At 35.9% G+C, this 14,695-nt stretch overlaps 1 protein-coding gene across 1 annotated transcript in view; it reads right to left on the reverse strand.

The window, feature by feature from the left end:
* Positions 1-14,695, reverse strand: part of LOC140059059 (dynein axonemal heavy chain 3-like) — a 62,020-nt gene that overhangs the window by 15,256 nt on the left and 32,069 nt on the right. Inside the window, exons 20-47 of the mRNA XM_072104876.1 lie at positions 14,510-14,662; positions 14,214-14,355; positions 13,833-14,031; positions 13,559-13,667; positions 13,158-13,448; positions 12,538-12,675; positions 12,221-12,364; positions 11,934-12,098; positions 11,537-11,671; positions 10,863-11,081; positions 10,454-10,554; positions 10,169-10,301; positions 9,855-9,988; positions 9,387-9,401; positions 8,377-8,544; positions 7,784-7,985; positions 5,720-6,328; positions 5,239-5,502; positions 4,646-4,737; positions 3,685-3,766; positions 3,330-3,468; positions 2,920-3,110; positions 2,691-2,786; positions 2,381-2,572; positions 2,125-2,258; positions 1,835-1,997; positions 833-1,246; positions 114-470 (exon numbers count right to left, since the gene is read on the reverse strand). Of these exons, the coding sequence (XP_071960977.1) occupies positions 114-470; positions 833-1,246; positions 1,835-1,997; positions 2,125-2,258; positions 2,381-2,572; positions 2,691-2,786; positions 2,920-3,110; positions 3,330-3,468; positions 3,685-3,766; positions 4,646-4,737; positions 5,239-5,502; positions 5,720-6,328; positions 7,784-7,985; positions 8,377-8,544; positions 9,387-9,401; positions 9,855-9,988; positions 10,169-10,301; positions 10,454-10,554; positions 10,863-11,081; positions 11,537-11,671; positions 11,934-12,098; positions 12,221-12,364; positions 12,538-12,675; positions 13,158-13,448; positions 13,559-13,667; positions 13,833-14,031; positions 14,214-14,355; positions 14,510-14,662 (5,181 nt within the window). The remainder of the gene's footprint in view (positions 1-113; positions 471-832; positions 1,247-1,834; positions 1,998-2,124; positions 2,259-2,380; positions 2,573-2,690; positions 2,787-2,919; positions 3,111-3,329; positions 3,469-3,684; positions 3,767-4,645; positions 4,738-5,238; positions 5,503-5,719; positions 6,329-7,783; positions 7,986-8,376; positions 8,545-9,386; positions 9,402-9,854; positions 9,989-10,168; positions 10,302-10,453; positions 10,555-10,862; positions 11,082-11,536; positions 11,672-11,933; positions 12,099-12,220; positions 12,365-12,537; positions 12,676-13,157; positions 13,449-13,558; positions 13,668-13,832; positions 14,032-14,213; positions 14,356-14,509; positions 14,663-14,695) is intronic.

A 14,695-nucleotide genomic window follows, 5' to 3' on the forward strand; every position in this document is an offset into this window, starting at 1 on the left:
ACAATAAAAAAAATAAACTAAGACTTTCACACAGGAGGATTGAGATTTCTGAATTTCAGACATCAAATTCTGGATGATTTCGTCAACACCCTTCTGTCATATACATCATTTACCTTCTTTTCATTGAACTTGGAATCCAGATGATCATTAAGACCTTGAAGCTTGTCTGTCACCTCTTTCAATGCCGCTCTCTTCTCATTCAGTTTCAACATCTGCTCTTCCAGGGTAGACTCAGCATTTTGCAGGCTAGCCCTCTTAGGTGCTACAACCTTAGCCACCCTGTCATACACCTCCAAGGCTCGAACCCAACTGCAAAGCCCTTCACAGGCTGAGGAGATCTTTTTAACAATACTAGGCTCAAAGTCCGGATTATCAATAAACTTCTCTCTGATTTTCTTCATAACGCTAACTGGTATGTTGTCTTTGTCGTAGTCTTTTAATGACTCAAGGAATTTCATATCACCAAGCATCTGTAAAATTTTAAAATAAAAATATTAACTGGGCTCTGGGGATCGGACCATGATCAGCACACTTGGAGGCAATTTACTCTTGGCAAACAATGTACTTTATTGTGCACAGATGCTATTAGGTACACAGCTTTAAAACATCCCATGGAAGGCAATAAAGAGTAAAGGGTCTTGCCTAAGGATACAAATGGCAAATGTATTGAACCCATGCTTTTCACATGTTAGTCCAATATCACTTGCAATTACACCCTACATATCTCCCCAGTATTATACCAAAACCTTAAGATAAATGGAATACTGCCAACATTCACTATTCTGAGCATGAGTTTGGATGAGAGTAACATGAGATTCTCTTGACAACTCACTCTTTTAGCAGCAGGCCAGTAATCATCCACCATTTTGCCTTGATCATTAGCTTTCTTCTCTGGCTTGATTCCTTTCATTATACAGATTGCTTCCATAACAAGCTTAACTCCTGGTGGTGGATTGGTCATTGACTTGACCACAGTGATGTCAGCTTGCTTAAGAGTGTCCAGAGCGCGGATCGCAGCATTTAGAGCTGGCATTGCCACTGCAAGTTTTTGTTCACATTCATCTTTGATGGATTTTGCTTCCATTGCTGCGTTGTTGGACAGTTCTTCATCTGCAGAGATCACCTGGCGTTTTGCATCTACTTCCATTGTCTCTGCTTGGATGATCTCGATTAGTTTTACAGTCTCTTCACTGGTTTCAATCAGCTTTGGTTGAAGAGCTGTTAACTCTTCCTGCATTACAGCAATCTAAAGTGAAAACCAATGATGTTTAGTAAAAGCATATACAAAAAAGAGATATAACCTTAAGGAATAATAAATAATAATAACAGGATTTTTATAGCGCACATACCACTCAAGAGTGCTCAAGGCGCATTCAAAAAATAAAAACAAATCATACAAATGCCTGACAAATAAAATGCAATTTCTTTGGAGGGTGCCCATCCGTTCTCGTTCTGTCGCGGTCCCGGACCCCTACCTAGGTGACCAAACAAAGGAGCAGGATACACATTTGCCTTGCCACAGACGACCGGCTGCTCAGAGACAACAACCAAGACAGAGGCACCCCAAAGATAATGCTGGTCAGGAAAAAGTATACTATAAAATTCTAGAACTTTAAGAAACCTCATGATTTCCATATGCCTTAATGAATAAATGTGTTTTTAATAATTTCTTAAGGAATCACTAAAATTAGTAGCATCAAGGCAATGAAACAACAGGACACCGAGCTTACCTTGCCGATATAGGAACTTAACAGTCCTTTGACTTTGTCTGGCTGCAACAAATACCAACCAATTTTTTTTCTCCAGTTATTATACAAAAATATTAGGTACCAACCTGATTAGCTGCAAACTCCAGTTTTTCAAGACCGACAATGTAGCGGTTTTTCAGAGTTAAGATCTCTAGCCGTTTCCTACTCATTAAATTCTTAAATGTCTTGATCAATTCCAAGTACGATGTTGGCGTCACATAGATGCGTCGCCGAAGAGCAGAGTAGAACCTGAAAAGCACAAATGTAAGAAATGAAAATCTTCTAAATGCCAGAAAGTAGAATAAAAAAAACCTCAAGTAGTCTAGTGGCATATCAAGTTATATCACATTATATGAAAAAATGGAACTGGACGTACGTATCAGACATCGCTCTAACACTTTCATGGAAGTGTTTGCACATGACCACAGTCTCAGACTGGAGTTCATCAGACATTTCCACATCGTCAAGGAACTTGTGAGCCACCATCTCTAGAGCATCCTCAGGCCATGCCTAAAGGAATTATAAATAACAAATAAATAATAGTGGACTGTAGCCCATGTAAACTTGTTGTATGGTGATGTTTGAAGAACGAAAAAATGTTTGGAGTTGATTTAGAAATATATTCAGTTTACCTTGAACCAGTCAATGGTACAACAGTTGATAAGAGAAGGAAACATTCGTAGTCGGTTACGGAACGCATCACCAATTGGACTGAATGCTAAAACAACATGCAGATTCCGTCGAACACGCTCCACAAACTTGTTATACATGTTCAGGGGTGTGGTCTCTATCTTGGGGTTCTCAGCTACTGCGATTTGTTGCATCTATAAGGAAGAAGTTTCACATTCAATACACAATCAGATGGTCACATTTGGTATGAAGTCAAATTTTTTTGTTCTGGTAGTATGAAATGCCTCACTATTTTCCCTTTATGTTCCTTACCTTTTCAATTATTTCTAATCTCTCTTCGTTCTCATACAGGTTAGGAATATCACCTGTATTCAGTATCATGTTAACATCTTCTAAGAACGACTCATCCTGTAAGGGAACAAAGAAATTATTCTTAAAACATAATTATCTATTGCTATGTTTTCTTTCTCTAGGCATGGAGTGTGTCCATGATCACATTGACACTTTCATTAAGACATGTTGGACAGATAGTTGTACTAACCTTTATCTGGTGATCTCCAAACAAGAATACTGTTTGTAGCCCATCATCACCAGCCTTCCTCAAGAGTTTACGAAGGTCATCTTTCCAGTCATTGATGGTATAATTCTTGGTTATTTCTATGGTAACAAGTTCATACATAGCCATGAAGGCAGCTAAGCGGGCTGCACTTTGACGTCCACTGCCACCGATACCTGTCAAGAACAAAACAACAATAGGGAGCTTTTGATTCGTGCAGACCTAGGATGTACTTATTTATCATTGGCTGATTGTCAGTTGTGCCTAGAAAAACTGTGTCTGTGAGGAAGCATGTCACAATGTCCATGTATGGACCTAATATAAGTTATATATTGTTGTAAATTGAAAACAATGCTTGATAATGAATTTGATGTTAAAAAGAACATCTTTATTACCAACGAGTAGAGCATGTCCATTAGGTTGTTTGAGTACACGACTTATCCTGGAGATGTGCTCAATTGCGAATCTGAACATGACCAAGTCCATAGGAGCCTTACTCATTAAATTATACTCATCTAGGCACTTCTCAATGGTCTAAAGGAGAACAATAAGAATCAATCAAGGGCACTTTTATCTTGCATAAGCTGTGTATATTCAAATCTTGGTGAGGAATTCGGAAATTACTAATACACTAGAAAACAGTCTTTAGTTATATAATTTTTCTCTATCAAAGTTGTTTATTCAATATTTCTATTCAACTTTAAACCTATTTCAAATCTTGTACTTTAAAAATAATAGGTTTTTAAATACCTCTTTTAGAGCTCCAAAGTCAGTTATTTCATCGTAGACTTTATCTTCATTATTTGTTTTGACATAATCTCCAAAGAACAAACTGTAAATAAGTACATATTCTTGATAAAAATATCATGGATAACTTATCAAGTATTCACATACCAAAAGTGCGTTAAAGTAAGGTGAATCCAAACACCAAAATTCCTATGTTTGTGATTATATTATACCCACTGCTTTACCTGGTGGTACTGTTGACAGTGCCGTAAAAATGAAAAAATTAAGTGGTGCGGTAGTTGCAAGAAAAGGGGACAATCTCTGTGCAGGCTACAGAGTTGTCGAAGGCCTCTGTCAAAAAGTGGTCAGGTTGAAATCTTACCAACCCTGGTGGCTATAACCCCGGTTGATGGTTATAATTTGTAACATTTTACAGTTGAAAAGAACTTTATAATATATAGCTTGTGAATGGCAATCTTTGATTACAGTCTAAAAATATTAGGTTCAAAGGGGAGTTGATTTGCTGCTGTAAGTACGGTCATTGCTGCTCAAATTAACCCCCAGCTCAAACAAGATTAAGTCGTTCAAAATACATAGTGTAGTGTTGTGTCTAAACCAGAAAAAATCAGATTTAAAATTGTTTAGACTATCTTGATGGATGCAAACCATTGAATAAGGTTAGGTAGGTTGTTAACAAATATTAATATTAGTGAATTATTAGCAAACATCTAAACCGTGAGTTAGGAAACAACCGGCAATATTGTATACCTTCGTAAATTCTCATCTCGGAATTCCGGGCCAGCACTATTACTTTAAATATCAAATTCAAACATAAATTAGAAATTACAAAGGACACATGCATGCATACAGTATAAATTCATTTATTTTTATTGATATTGTGAAGAAAATCAAAATATTGAGAACTGTAGATTTGTACCGTGTAATCATAATTATAGTATTTTTGTAGGTTAATTTGAAATCTTACCTTCGCATATTGTCATCGTTGACCTCCTTAGAGACAGTCAGATGCGAGAAGACGGCATTCATCTTCTCTTTAAACTGACTTTGGACAACATTCTGTGAATGACCCAATAGTAAAAGCAAATAATAAATGAGTATCTTTCACTGTGTTTATTACTGTAGGCATACTGCCAACAGGTTGTAAACGTAATGTTAGGGAGACACAGAAAAGAACAGACACTGAACGACATGAGCAATATGAGCAACTGAATGCAACTGGCATAAAATATATGTCGACATGTGCACAGTTGCTTTGAATTGTGTTGAGTTTCATTCAGTTGAACAGAACTTCAAATCATGTTGCATGTCCAGTATGGGTAACTGCGACTAGTTACAATCAGTTTCATATCATCACCCTCATCATGCCACTCCTTTGCAGTTATATTCAGCTGCTCGAAAGTGGACATGAGTGCACCTTGCACAACTAGTTCCTTTCAGTTAAGATCAAATTTGAAATAGTTCTGGTGCAAAATAATCCATATTGATATTAGCAACTGTCTAGTCCTCAGAGAGGAGGTGTCATAATAAACCACATTATCAATCATGTTTCAGTCTTACCTTAATAATCTTAAAAAATGTCTGCCTGTCATCCTCGTCTACCAGTCGATCATAGAAGACACGATACACCTCATGCACCCACAAGCGAATGAGCTTCTTAGCTCCTTCATTGCCTGATGGAACACAGTCTGGTTTGATAAGCAGAATGCCTTGGACAACCCTGGCAAAATCTCGCAAGTTAAACAAGTAGTGTGATTTGGTTGGAGTTGGCAGAAAGTTGGAGATGGATTCAATGTAAACCGCTGTTGTTGCGTATACCATTATCTAGAAATGAAAATAAAAATAACATCTAATGCTCTGTTTCACTATCAAACTAGTTTGACAAAAAAGGTGTTAAAAAGATGTATCCAAATATGGTGGTGATATGCTCAAATATGGTACTGATATGACATCATCAAGTCCATAAAGTTTGATAATGTAGACAGAGCTTAATTTTATATTGTGATGTGCTTATAAAGTCCTATAATACAAATCAACTCACTCTAGAATATCGTTTCAAACTATTTTCAAATCCTTTGTCAAAATGCCAGTCCATAATAGGAGCAAAGATGTTCTTCATTGTCTCCTCATCAAATGAATCGATTGTGATGATATTGAAGTGTCGCAAGAAGCGTGATGTCACCGTGTTTCTTCCACCGCCAGGTGGTCCCATTGCCGACACCATCAAAATATCAATCAGCTGTAAAACGCTTGTGTCTTTACGATCAAACCAATACCCGTGATCAATCCACTGTCGCAATAACTCAATTGGGGGCTGAGCGCCATATTTCTCCTTAGCGGGCATGTTCAAGTCATCAACAAAAACAATAAGCTTCTTTCCGATTGGTGGACCATAAGTGCCCTTCTTTCTTCGGTCCAATTTTGAAAATATAATATCCTGTGTTTGGTTGGCACTTGTCTGCGCAGAGAAGTTCACATTATTTGGAATGTAGTTCTGTGCTGCAAGATCTAGCAGAAAGTTGTTTGTGATTGCGGACTTGCCTGTGCCGGTTGGACCAACAAAAAGAAGTGGTTTTCCTTGTAACAGAAACTTGCGTAGGAAATAGAGCTGTCTCTCGGTTTCTACGGTTTTAATAATAAGCTCATTGACCTATAAAGAAATGGCATAACCCAAGTTAAATTATGTAACTATAGATAGATCTAAATCAATTTTTATCAATAGATTTTAGACAAAAATTATTTTACAATAGTCAGTAAATTTATAATTAGGTGATACAGTAGAACACTCATTCACAACCTTATTAAAGGGACACTTCCTGTGAAAGTAACAAGGAAAGATATGTTTCAACACTACAAAGTTCTTATTTACAAATAGCTTAGATCACGATTGTTTTTAGATGTTTCTCTTACCATAACCTGATGCATGTCATCAGCCTTGAGATGAAGCCAGTGAGAAGTATAAGAAGTGAAGATAAAAACAGCAAGATGAAAATCAAAGAATGAGAGTGATTAGTTCACAACAAATAGAATAAGAATAAAGAATATAATACCCCTTTCATACCAAAAGCAAAACTCCGGAGACACTCCGGAGTTGACGCCCCGCTGTTTGGTGTGAAAGGTAAAATCAAGCAACTCCGGAGTTTAAAACTGCGGGGTTGAACAGCTGAACGGAGAGCGAACTGCGGGGACACCCCGGTGTTTTGGTGTGAAAGGTACCAACATCAAACTCCGGAGTGTTTCGGGTCAAAAGGTTATCCTCGCAATCAATTATTTATTTAGTTTTATTTTAAAACACTATAAATATTTGTAAAAAATATATAGCGGGTCTAGAAAATAATAAGTAGTATAAATAAAACATTATATTACTTCTGAGACTTTTGAAAGTAATTATTAAATTTAAAATATTATTAATTAAAATGATTCTAATGATCGTCGCTATGTAAACAAACAAAATAGAGGGCGACATTTGCAATTTTATTTTATAAACCCCGGTGTTGCTAGGTTGGTGTGAAAGGGGTATCTCCGGAGTTTCTCGACGTTTTGAATGGTCATAAACCCTGGGGTGTCTCCGGAGACACTCCGGAGTTTTGGTGTGAAAGGGGTATTACACTGTGCTAACATACCGTATTGAACAAACCAAAACTTGGCATAGTGGGCTATTGGAAGAATTGGAGTGGTCTAATATTGGAGGAAAATTGGAGTGGTCTAATATTGGGGCATTGGAGTGGGCTAGCAATTGGGGGCATTGGAGTGGGCTTTATACCAATATGGTATAAAGTTAGTACAAATTTTTCAAGAAGATAAATAGAAAATATAAAAAGTTTGTGGTGAATAATTAGCAAATAATATAGATTAGATTTTGATAGAAATCTATTCTCATGGCCCATAAAAGTAAAGCATTAAAAAAGTAGTTTTTATCAATTTTAAAAGCAGTACAACACACATTAAAAGCAAAGGTAAAACAGCAAAATAATTTAGCTCAAATAATCAATTTTAACAGCAAGTACACACATTAAAAGCAAATGTTTTTTCTGGTTTGAGAAAATTAATTACAAAGAGAAAAGCAAAACAGCAAAATACTTCAACTCAACAATGTATTTCCTACCTGTGTTTTAGGACCAAGCTCTGGTTTTTCCACCAGATTTTCCCAAGAAGTCCATGATCCGTAGGTTTTCCGCATGAATACAAAATCATAGACGGACCCTTTCTTGGGAATGATCAAGCTACGCTGGAATTTCAAATCCTTGGGTCGTGGGAATTTGCCAGTTGTGTCCATGTCACAGAGTTGCTTGAAGAACTCACTAAAGCTATGAAATAACAGTGTGAATATTTACTTAAAAGTAGGTGTTCAACATGGTTGCCTAAGAATCACATATTCCTGGGATATATTCTAGATTCTGCCACAGAACCAACGGCATTGATATGCGCAAGCCTTATGACAAGACTTGTCTAAAAGCTCTGTCTACACTATGAAACTAGTTTGACAAAAAAGTGTGATGTACCCAAATATGATAATTATGTCATCATGTCCATGTATGAGCCCATCACATTATATTTTGTCACATTAAGTTTGATAGTGCGGAGGGAAGAGGGTATGTGTTGACACTGTTCACTGTCACTTAGGATGTTAGACGTTGCTGCTGCAGCAACTGGTTGCACAATGCAAGTTCAAAACATTTGGCATTGATTAAAACATACTTTTCTCTTGAGGATCCTTCGACAACGCCACCTACTGACCAGACAATGCTGAAGAGGAAGTAACATATGACCATATTGGTTCTCTCATCATTCAACTTCTGCTCAGATAAAGATGGAGTAGAATTATCTGCATCCTCCTCTTCTCCAAAATCGTCATCTGTGTCCTCTCTGAAATTTGCAAATACAACTGAAACTTAATGCTTTTTGAAATATCAAATTCTATGGATATGAATATCATAGTTAAATTATCATACAAACAATTATGAATGTCAAATTTGACATTTGAATACAAAATCAAAATTAACATGCAATATTTTATATTGCCTTTATACAATAACTGTCATGACCAAATTAAAACATCTACTGAGTTTGTTTACAGTTTGAATGTGGATAATGAACATGCATACACTTAATTATTTGACTATGTTGGAAGAATATACATAAGAAACTATACAAAATAATGATAAAACATTTTTTACATATAATAGACGATGATGAACAAAACATATTTTACCCATATATGGAATAAAAATGTTTATTCTTCCTGTATTTGAATAAATAGCAGCAAAAATGTAGAAACACAATTAAAACTGTTAATTTTATTCACAATTGACTTATAGCCATGCTGAGGATCATTTCTTTTTCATTCTAAGCGCCATGCTCGGCATTGTGGGACTTTTTTATAAGTTAATAAATATACTTCTTCAAATAAGAAAAGCAGAGTACAAAGGTCACCAAATCAAAGACGCCAATTACGGGTACATTTTGTCAAAGTCGGTTTGCTATGTGGCACTAAGTTGCTAACACTCAAAAATAAAAATAGTACAAATTTAGTAAGCAGTATCAAAGAAAATAATAAATCAAATTAATTATAAATAAGATACTTTAATAATAAGTAATACAAATATATAAAAAAGTCTGAAATTTTGAAATGCATGATGGTTGGTTGTTACTATATGCAATGATAAAAAACAAAATGTAAACAAACAACAAAAACAGCAAAGCCTTACCTATTTCGAATTAGGCTGCAAAAAAAGCAAAAAGCAATCGTCACATGGTGAACAAAAACAAACCAACATCAATCAATGTGAAACAACAACATTATATATATCACATAAACATTATATTATTAATGATAACAATAAGTATTAATTATTAATAAACAATGTACAAAAGTCAACAGATAAATAATATTAGTATTAATAAAGCTTGATTGTTATCAAAAATATTATAAACAAATACAGTATTAGAACAATTACATTTTGATTTGAAAAAGCAATATGTATAAAATATATATATATAAATTTACAATTTACAATAGGAAATCAAAACATATAATTATTAATAAGAACATATTTTATATGAAAAAGCACCAAATTTACACTAGTAAATTTCCATTGTTTCAAATTAAAAACATTTTTGGTAATGAAACCAACAGTGATTGCATTATATTGGAGCTGTGTATGTTTATTTCTTACCGCACATCATTTAGTAAACAACCATAGAGTTTAATCATGGACATTGTCAGGTGCATTGGAGATGCTTGAACGATTAGACGACAATTCTTAGTCACATGGTTTAAGCAGGGAGGAAGTAACCAATCATAGAGAAGCTGTTGACAAATTAAAATAAAAATTTATTAATTTTTTATTTATTTCATACGCATCCAACAGCGAGTAACTCACCAATTACAGTTAAACATAGAACATTTTTCAAGTAATAGCATGGATTTTTCATGTATAGTATATGGACATTTAAAGATTTTTAGCACAAATATATGACTTTACAAAACTAGAAAAAGTGTTCTTTCCTTGATTGTGAGTTGTTGCTGTTTGTTTATAAAGTCAGGCACGTCATTCTCCAACCAAGATGTCACTAGAGGTGACCATCCAAGCTGCAATGGCTCCATGTAAATCATACCACATCTGGTAAAATACAAAATCGTATTTCTTATATATGTGTTGGAGTTAGCTGAGCAAGGAAACAACTAGTCCACATTGAAATGGATGTTATAAAGTCCATTCTAAACATGAAACTACTTAGGTGGAAAATACATATTGTGTAAGTTTCAACCTACCTACTGACTGTTGCAGGTGATGCCTGCTCCAAATCTTGTGGTTCAAAGATCATGTTTTGTTTGTTGTTCATCTGAATTATTTCACCACTCATCAGACACAGCTGCAAGATAAAGAAGAAAGGTAAATGCAGGAAAAATCTCTTATTACAAAGTTAGGAGAAAGACAACTGACAGTTTCCAGTTTGCAATGACCTAGGAGCATTGTGTCGTCAGTCGTCATCTGGACCTAGAAAGAACCAAAGCACGTTCAAAAATTCCCTGAATGCCAACAATGAAACGATCTAACTTCTTGTTAGTCAGTCTTCGCAAATCGAAAGCTCCCTGATGAGTCATTCTTACGAAACCTAGGATTGGTAAAATAGAAGAACATCTTATTTATATATACCATATTCCAATGTATCAAGCATACCTTTTTATTGTCATCTAACACTGTGTTCATATTCTCAATCCACACTGCATCAACAGGGCCATCAAATACTAACCACTTCCGGTTATCAGAAGTATCGCTAGCATGTTCACGGAAAATGTTTGCAAGAACACCATCTGACCATTCATGTGAGATAGGGTCAAAGCGTCCATACAGCTGACCCATGGTTATGGCCTTCGGATTCATAATTCGATAATCAACCTTAGAGAAATAAAACTTTTGTTTAATAACTCATTCAAATTAAATTGAGTGGGGCAGGTGTGGGTGATAAAAGGTGATAAATCGGCACAGGTTCAAGGCTCTCAATTGTTCTAGTGGTAAAACATCTTCTTAAGAAGATAAAAACTTCAACATAGAGGTCCAGTGTACACATATGGCTTATGTGCACTTTAAAGAACTCAGTTCATCTTTTCAAAGAGTAGGGAGTAGTACTGGTCCATCTCAGCCCCCGTCGTTCAAGGTAGGCACTGCACTGTTGGGGTAATAATGTTCAGCACTTAGAGGTTTCACAACATTAGGCGCTATATAAATCCAGGATATTATTATTATTATTAGAGGAATTCATCCAAATTTCCTCAATTCAGTTGAATGATGTAAACAAAAACCAAACAAGTAAAATGAAACTAAAAGATTGAACAAAGTAATTAAAAAGTTACCATAAACTCCTCCATTTCCTTGTTGACACAAAGGTCATGTAGAGCGCCAGCCAATACCTTGAATGCACTCGTTTTACCACCAATGGTTTCACCCACAATCATCAAACCATGCCGCACTAGTATCATTTCATAAATCTTACAATACAAATAAAAGTAACAAGAAAATTAGGAGAGTAGTAGCAACTAAGAAATGGAGAGATAAGTACCTGTGATTGTCCATTCTTTATTGTCCAACTTTATCAGGATAAAAATGAGCCACTACCTAAGAGTCTAAACAAGACTTAATGTAAAAATACATAGATTAATTTCTATCCTGTAATTGGTTAAGTGTGTGCTGTGTAGAACCATTCTCAGATAACAGTATGCTAGTTGTTCTTCAACAGATAACTATTCTTACCTGAACTATCTTTTCAATGAACCAAGGCACAGGTTGTAAGCCTCTTTTAGCTATGTTGCTAATAAGAGCATTTTCCAAAATGCTTCTGTCAGGTTTTGGTAACTCCAAACCTGGAAACAGGTCAGATATTATGCCTTCGAAAAGAGGGATGTCAGGAGAGAGGAACTAAAGAAGTAAAAGACGGAATAACTTATTCATACATCATGAATATCATTATAAAAAGGCATTGCCAAAAATAGAGCTAAATGAATCTTGTAAAAGAGTCATTGAATAAATATAAAGCGTACCTTTGGTAAATTAACATCCTTGATTGATCGCAGAACCAGGACATCTTCTGGTGTGTCTGGGAACTTGAGCTTGAGGTTACCAGCAGCTGTCAGGACAGACTTCACTGCCCTCATGCCATAATCATAGTGGTGTTGAGAAGATAACTGGAGAAAAAAGGCAGCTTGTTAAGACTTTGTTAAAGCAAGATTTACCTAACATTCTGACATACTATTTCCCAATTCAGTAGAACCCATCTTAAGGGGGAGCAATTAAGGGAGCTCTTTCTGTGGTCCCTGAATAGGAGTTCTGCTGTGAAGCACACAAAACATACAAGTACCTGTTCAGAGCAGAGCTTGTAGGTAGCGACAATCTTGGTAGCGAGCCCTCTTGCACTCACAAATCCCATAGAGTACAGACTAATAGCAGCAATCAAGGCATAGTCTGGTACCATCATAGCAACAGTACGGAATAACACCTGTAAATGTAAAGTTAAACTAAATAAGTAATTAAACCATAGTGTGAATGTAGATAGTGTGAAAATCTGAGCATGCTAGAAATCAATTGCCATTGAGACAGATTTTTCCCATCAAACGAAACTCTGGTGCTGTTGAGTTGCCGATCGGTTAAGGCAGGAGCACAGCAAACCATAGCAATAAAATCAGTATAGGTTCAATGTCCACTTCAGCCATAGTTTTGGTGGTCGAAAAGATAAGGACTTAAAACTGGAGTTTCAGTTTACACACCTGACTTTTCCTTACTTTAAAGAACCCAATGCACCTTTCGGAAGTCCCCAGTGTACTGGTTCATCTCAGCCCTCATCATTGTGGACAGATAGATGAGCTTCATTTGTTGCTAGCTTGACACAAAGAAGTCCCCATATGTGCAACTATACTAAAAATAAAGATCTAAACACTAAAGGAAGGTGATGCTGATAATAAAGTTGCTGTTCTTCTTTACCTTTAAGTTATCAGGTAGCTCTGCTCTCCCAGCATACCCAGGGTTCATTGTGATGAACATTGTGCACGATGGATCCAATGAGATCTTGGTGCCTTCAAACACAAATGTCTCTTTACGCTCTGCTACTGCTCTCTGGATACTCTGAATCTGCTGAGCAACCACAGACAAAACCTCCAATTCTATCCTGTTGAACTCATCAAAACAAGCCCAGGCACCAGACTGTGCGAGTCCCTTGAAAAACTTGCCCATGGCTTTGTAGTCTAGGCCATCGGAGCAGTTGAAAACAACACACTAAATAGGAAAAAAAACAAAGTAAAGTATTCAATCATCAAATACTTTCTAAGCTGAGGTAGTGGCTTTATGTTAGCAAGGATTTAGCATAGCACCCATAGATTGTATACCTGTTTTGCAACTGCCTTAGCAAGATCTTTACAAGTTTCGGTTTTTCCAGTACCAGCTGGACCTTCTGGGGCACCTCCAAGATTCAGTAAAAGAGCTCCCATTAGAGTCCTGCAAATAAAACAGATATAAATTAAGACAAATTTCCACAAGATTTTAGAGAAGGTGGATAAAAAAAAATTCAAAATACTTTTTACAAAAGTTTATATTTAAAAGTTTGCCTCTTTCTACTGACAATTGTCCAATGAGTGATTTCCAAACTGTGGCCACACTAACCTGTAACATCTATCTGTAAGAGGTGTGATAACAAGTCTTCCTGTGTTGCCTAGATACTCATAGCCATAGGGTACGGTCGTCGTAATCATGCGTACAGCTACTGTGCTCTCTTCGAAGTAATAACGAAGCTGACTTATCCACGCAAAGCACAGCGGGTCACTAATGTTGTTGTCGTGGAGACTGGTGACAACATCCCGAGCTATAAGAAAATTGATTGATTGAGTATACAATTTGTTTTGGCATATCAAACCAGTTTAAATCATTACAATAAATGACATACAATAACATTACACTACCCGCATCTGTTTTGTAGACGTTAATATTGTGGGTGGTCTAAAATGATTTAGTTGAATGTTTGTCAACATCAATATCATGTCTTACCGTGTACATCAATAACAATAAGTGCACCTAATGTTGTACGCGTCATTTTGCTCTGTCTGCCACGTACTAAACAAACGATATCATCTATTTGTTTATTGCACTGGTCAAGATATAGTTTCAATCCATCTTTTTTACTTATAGCCTGGTAAATAAGAATAACACAAAGTTAAAAAGATAATTATTTTTATTTCTCTATTTGGTAGTACCATAGAAAACTTAATACGTAACTATCATGGAGTAACATTTTCTTTGAAAACAAGTTCACAAAAGAAAAATAAATGATCAGCAAGAATTACCTCAGTAACATCCAATGTCCAGTAAGTTGTGCCAACAGCCAGAACTATTTGTCCAGGCCATTTCAGCACCCAGCTTTCCCTTGGTGCCTCTGCATACGCTTCCATTGATTTGATCATTTCTTCACGTAAACTCTTTTTCATCATTTCTTCTACCTAAAAGAACATGAAACATTATCTTTTTAGTAG

The sequence above is a fragment of the Antedon mediterranea genome, chromosome 9 (genome assembly GCF_964355755.1).
Source record: "Antedon mediterranea chromosome 9, ecAntMedi1.1, whole genome shotgun sequence".
NCBI classification, from domain to species: Eukaryota; Metazoa; Echinodermata; class Crinoidea; order Comatulida; family Antedonidae; genus Antedon; species Antedon mediterranea.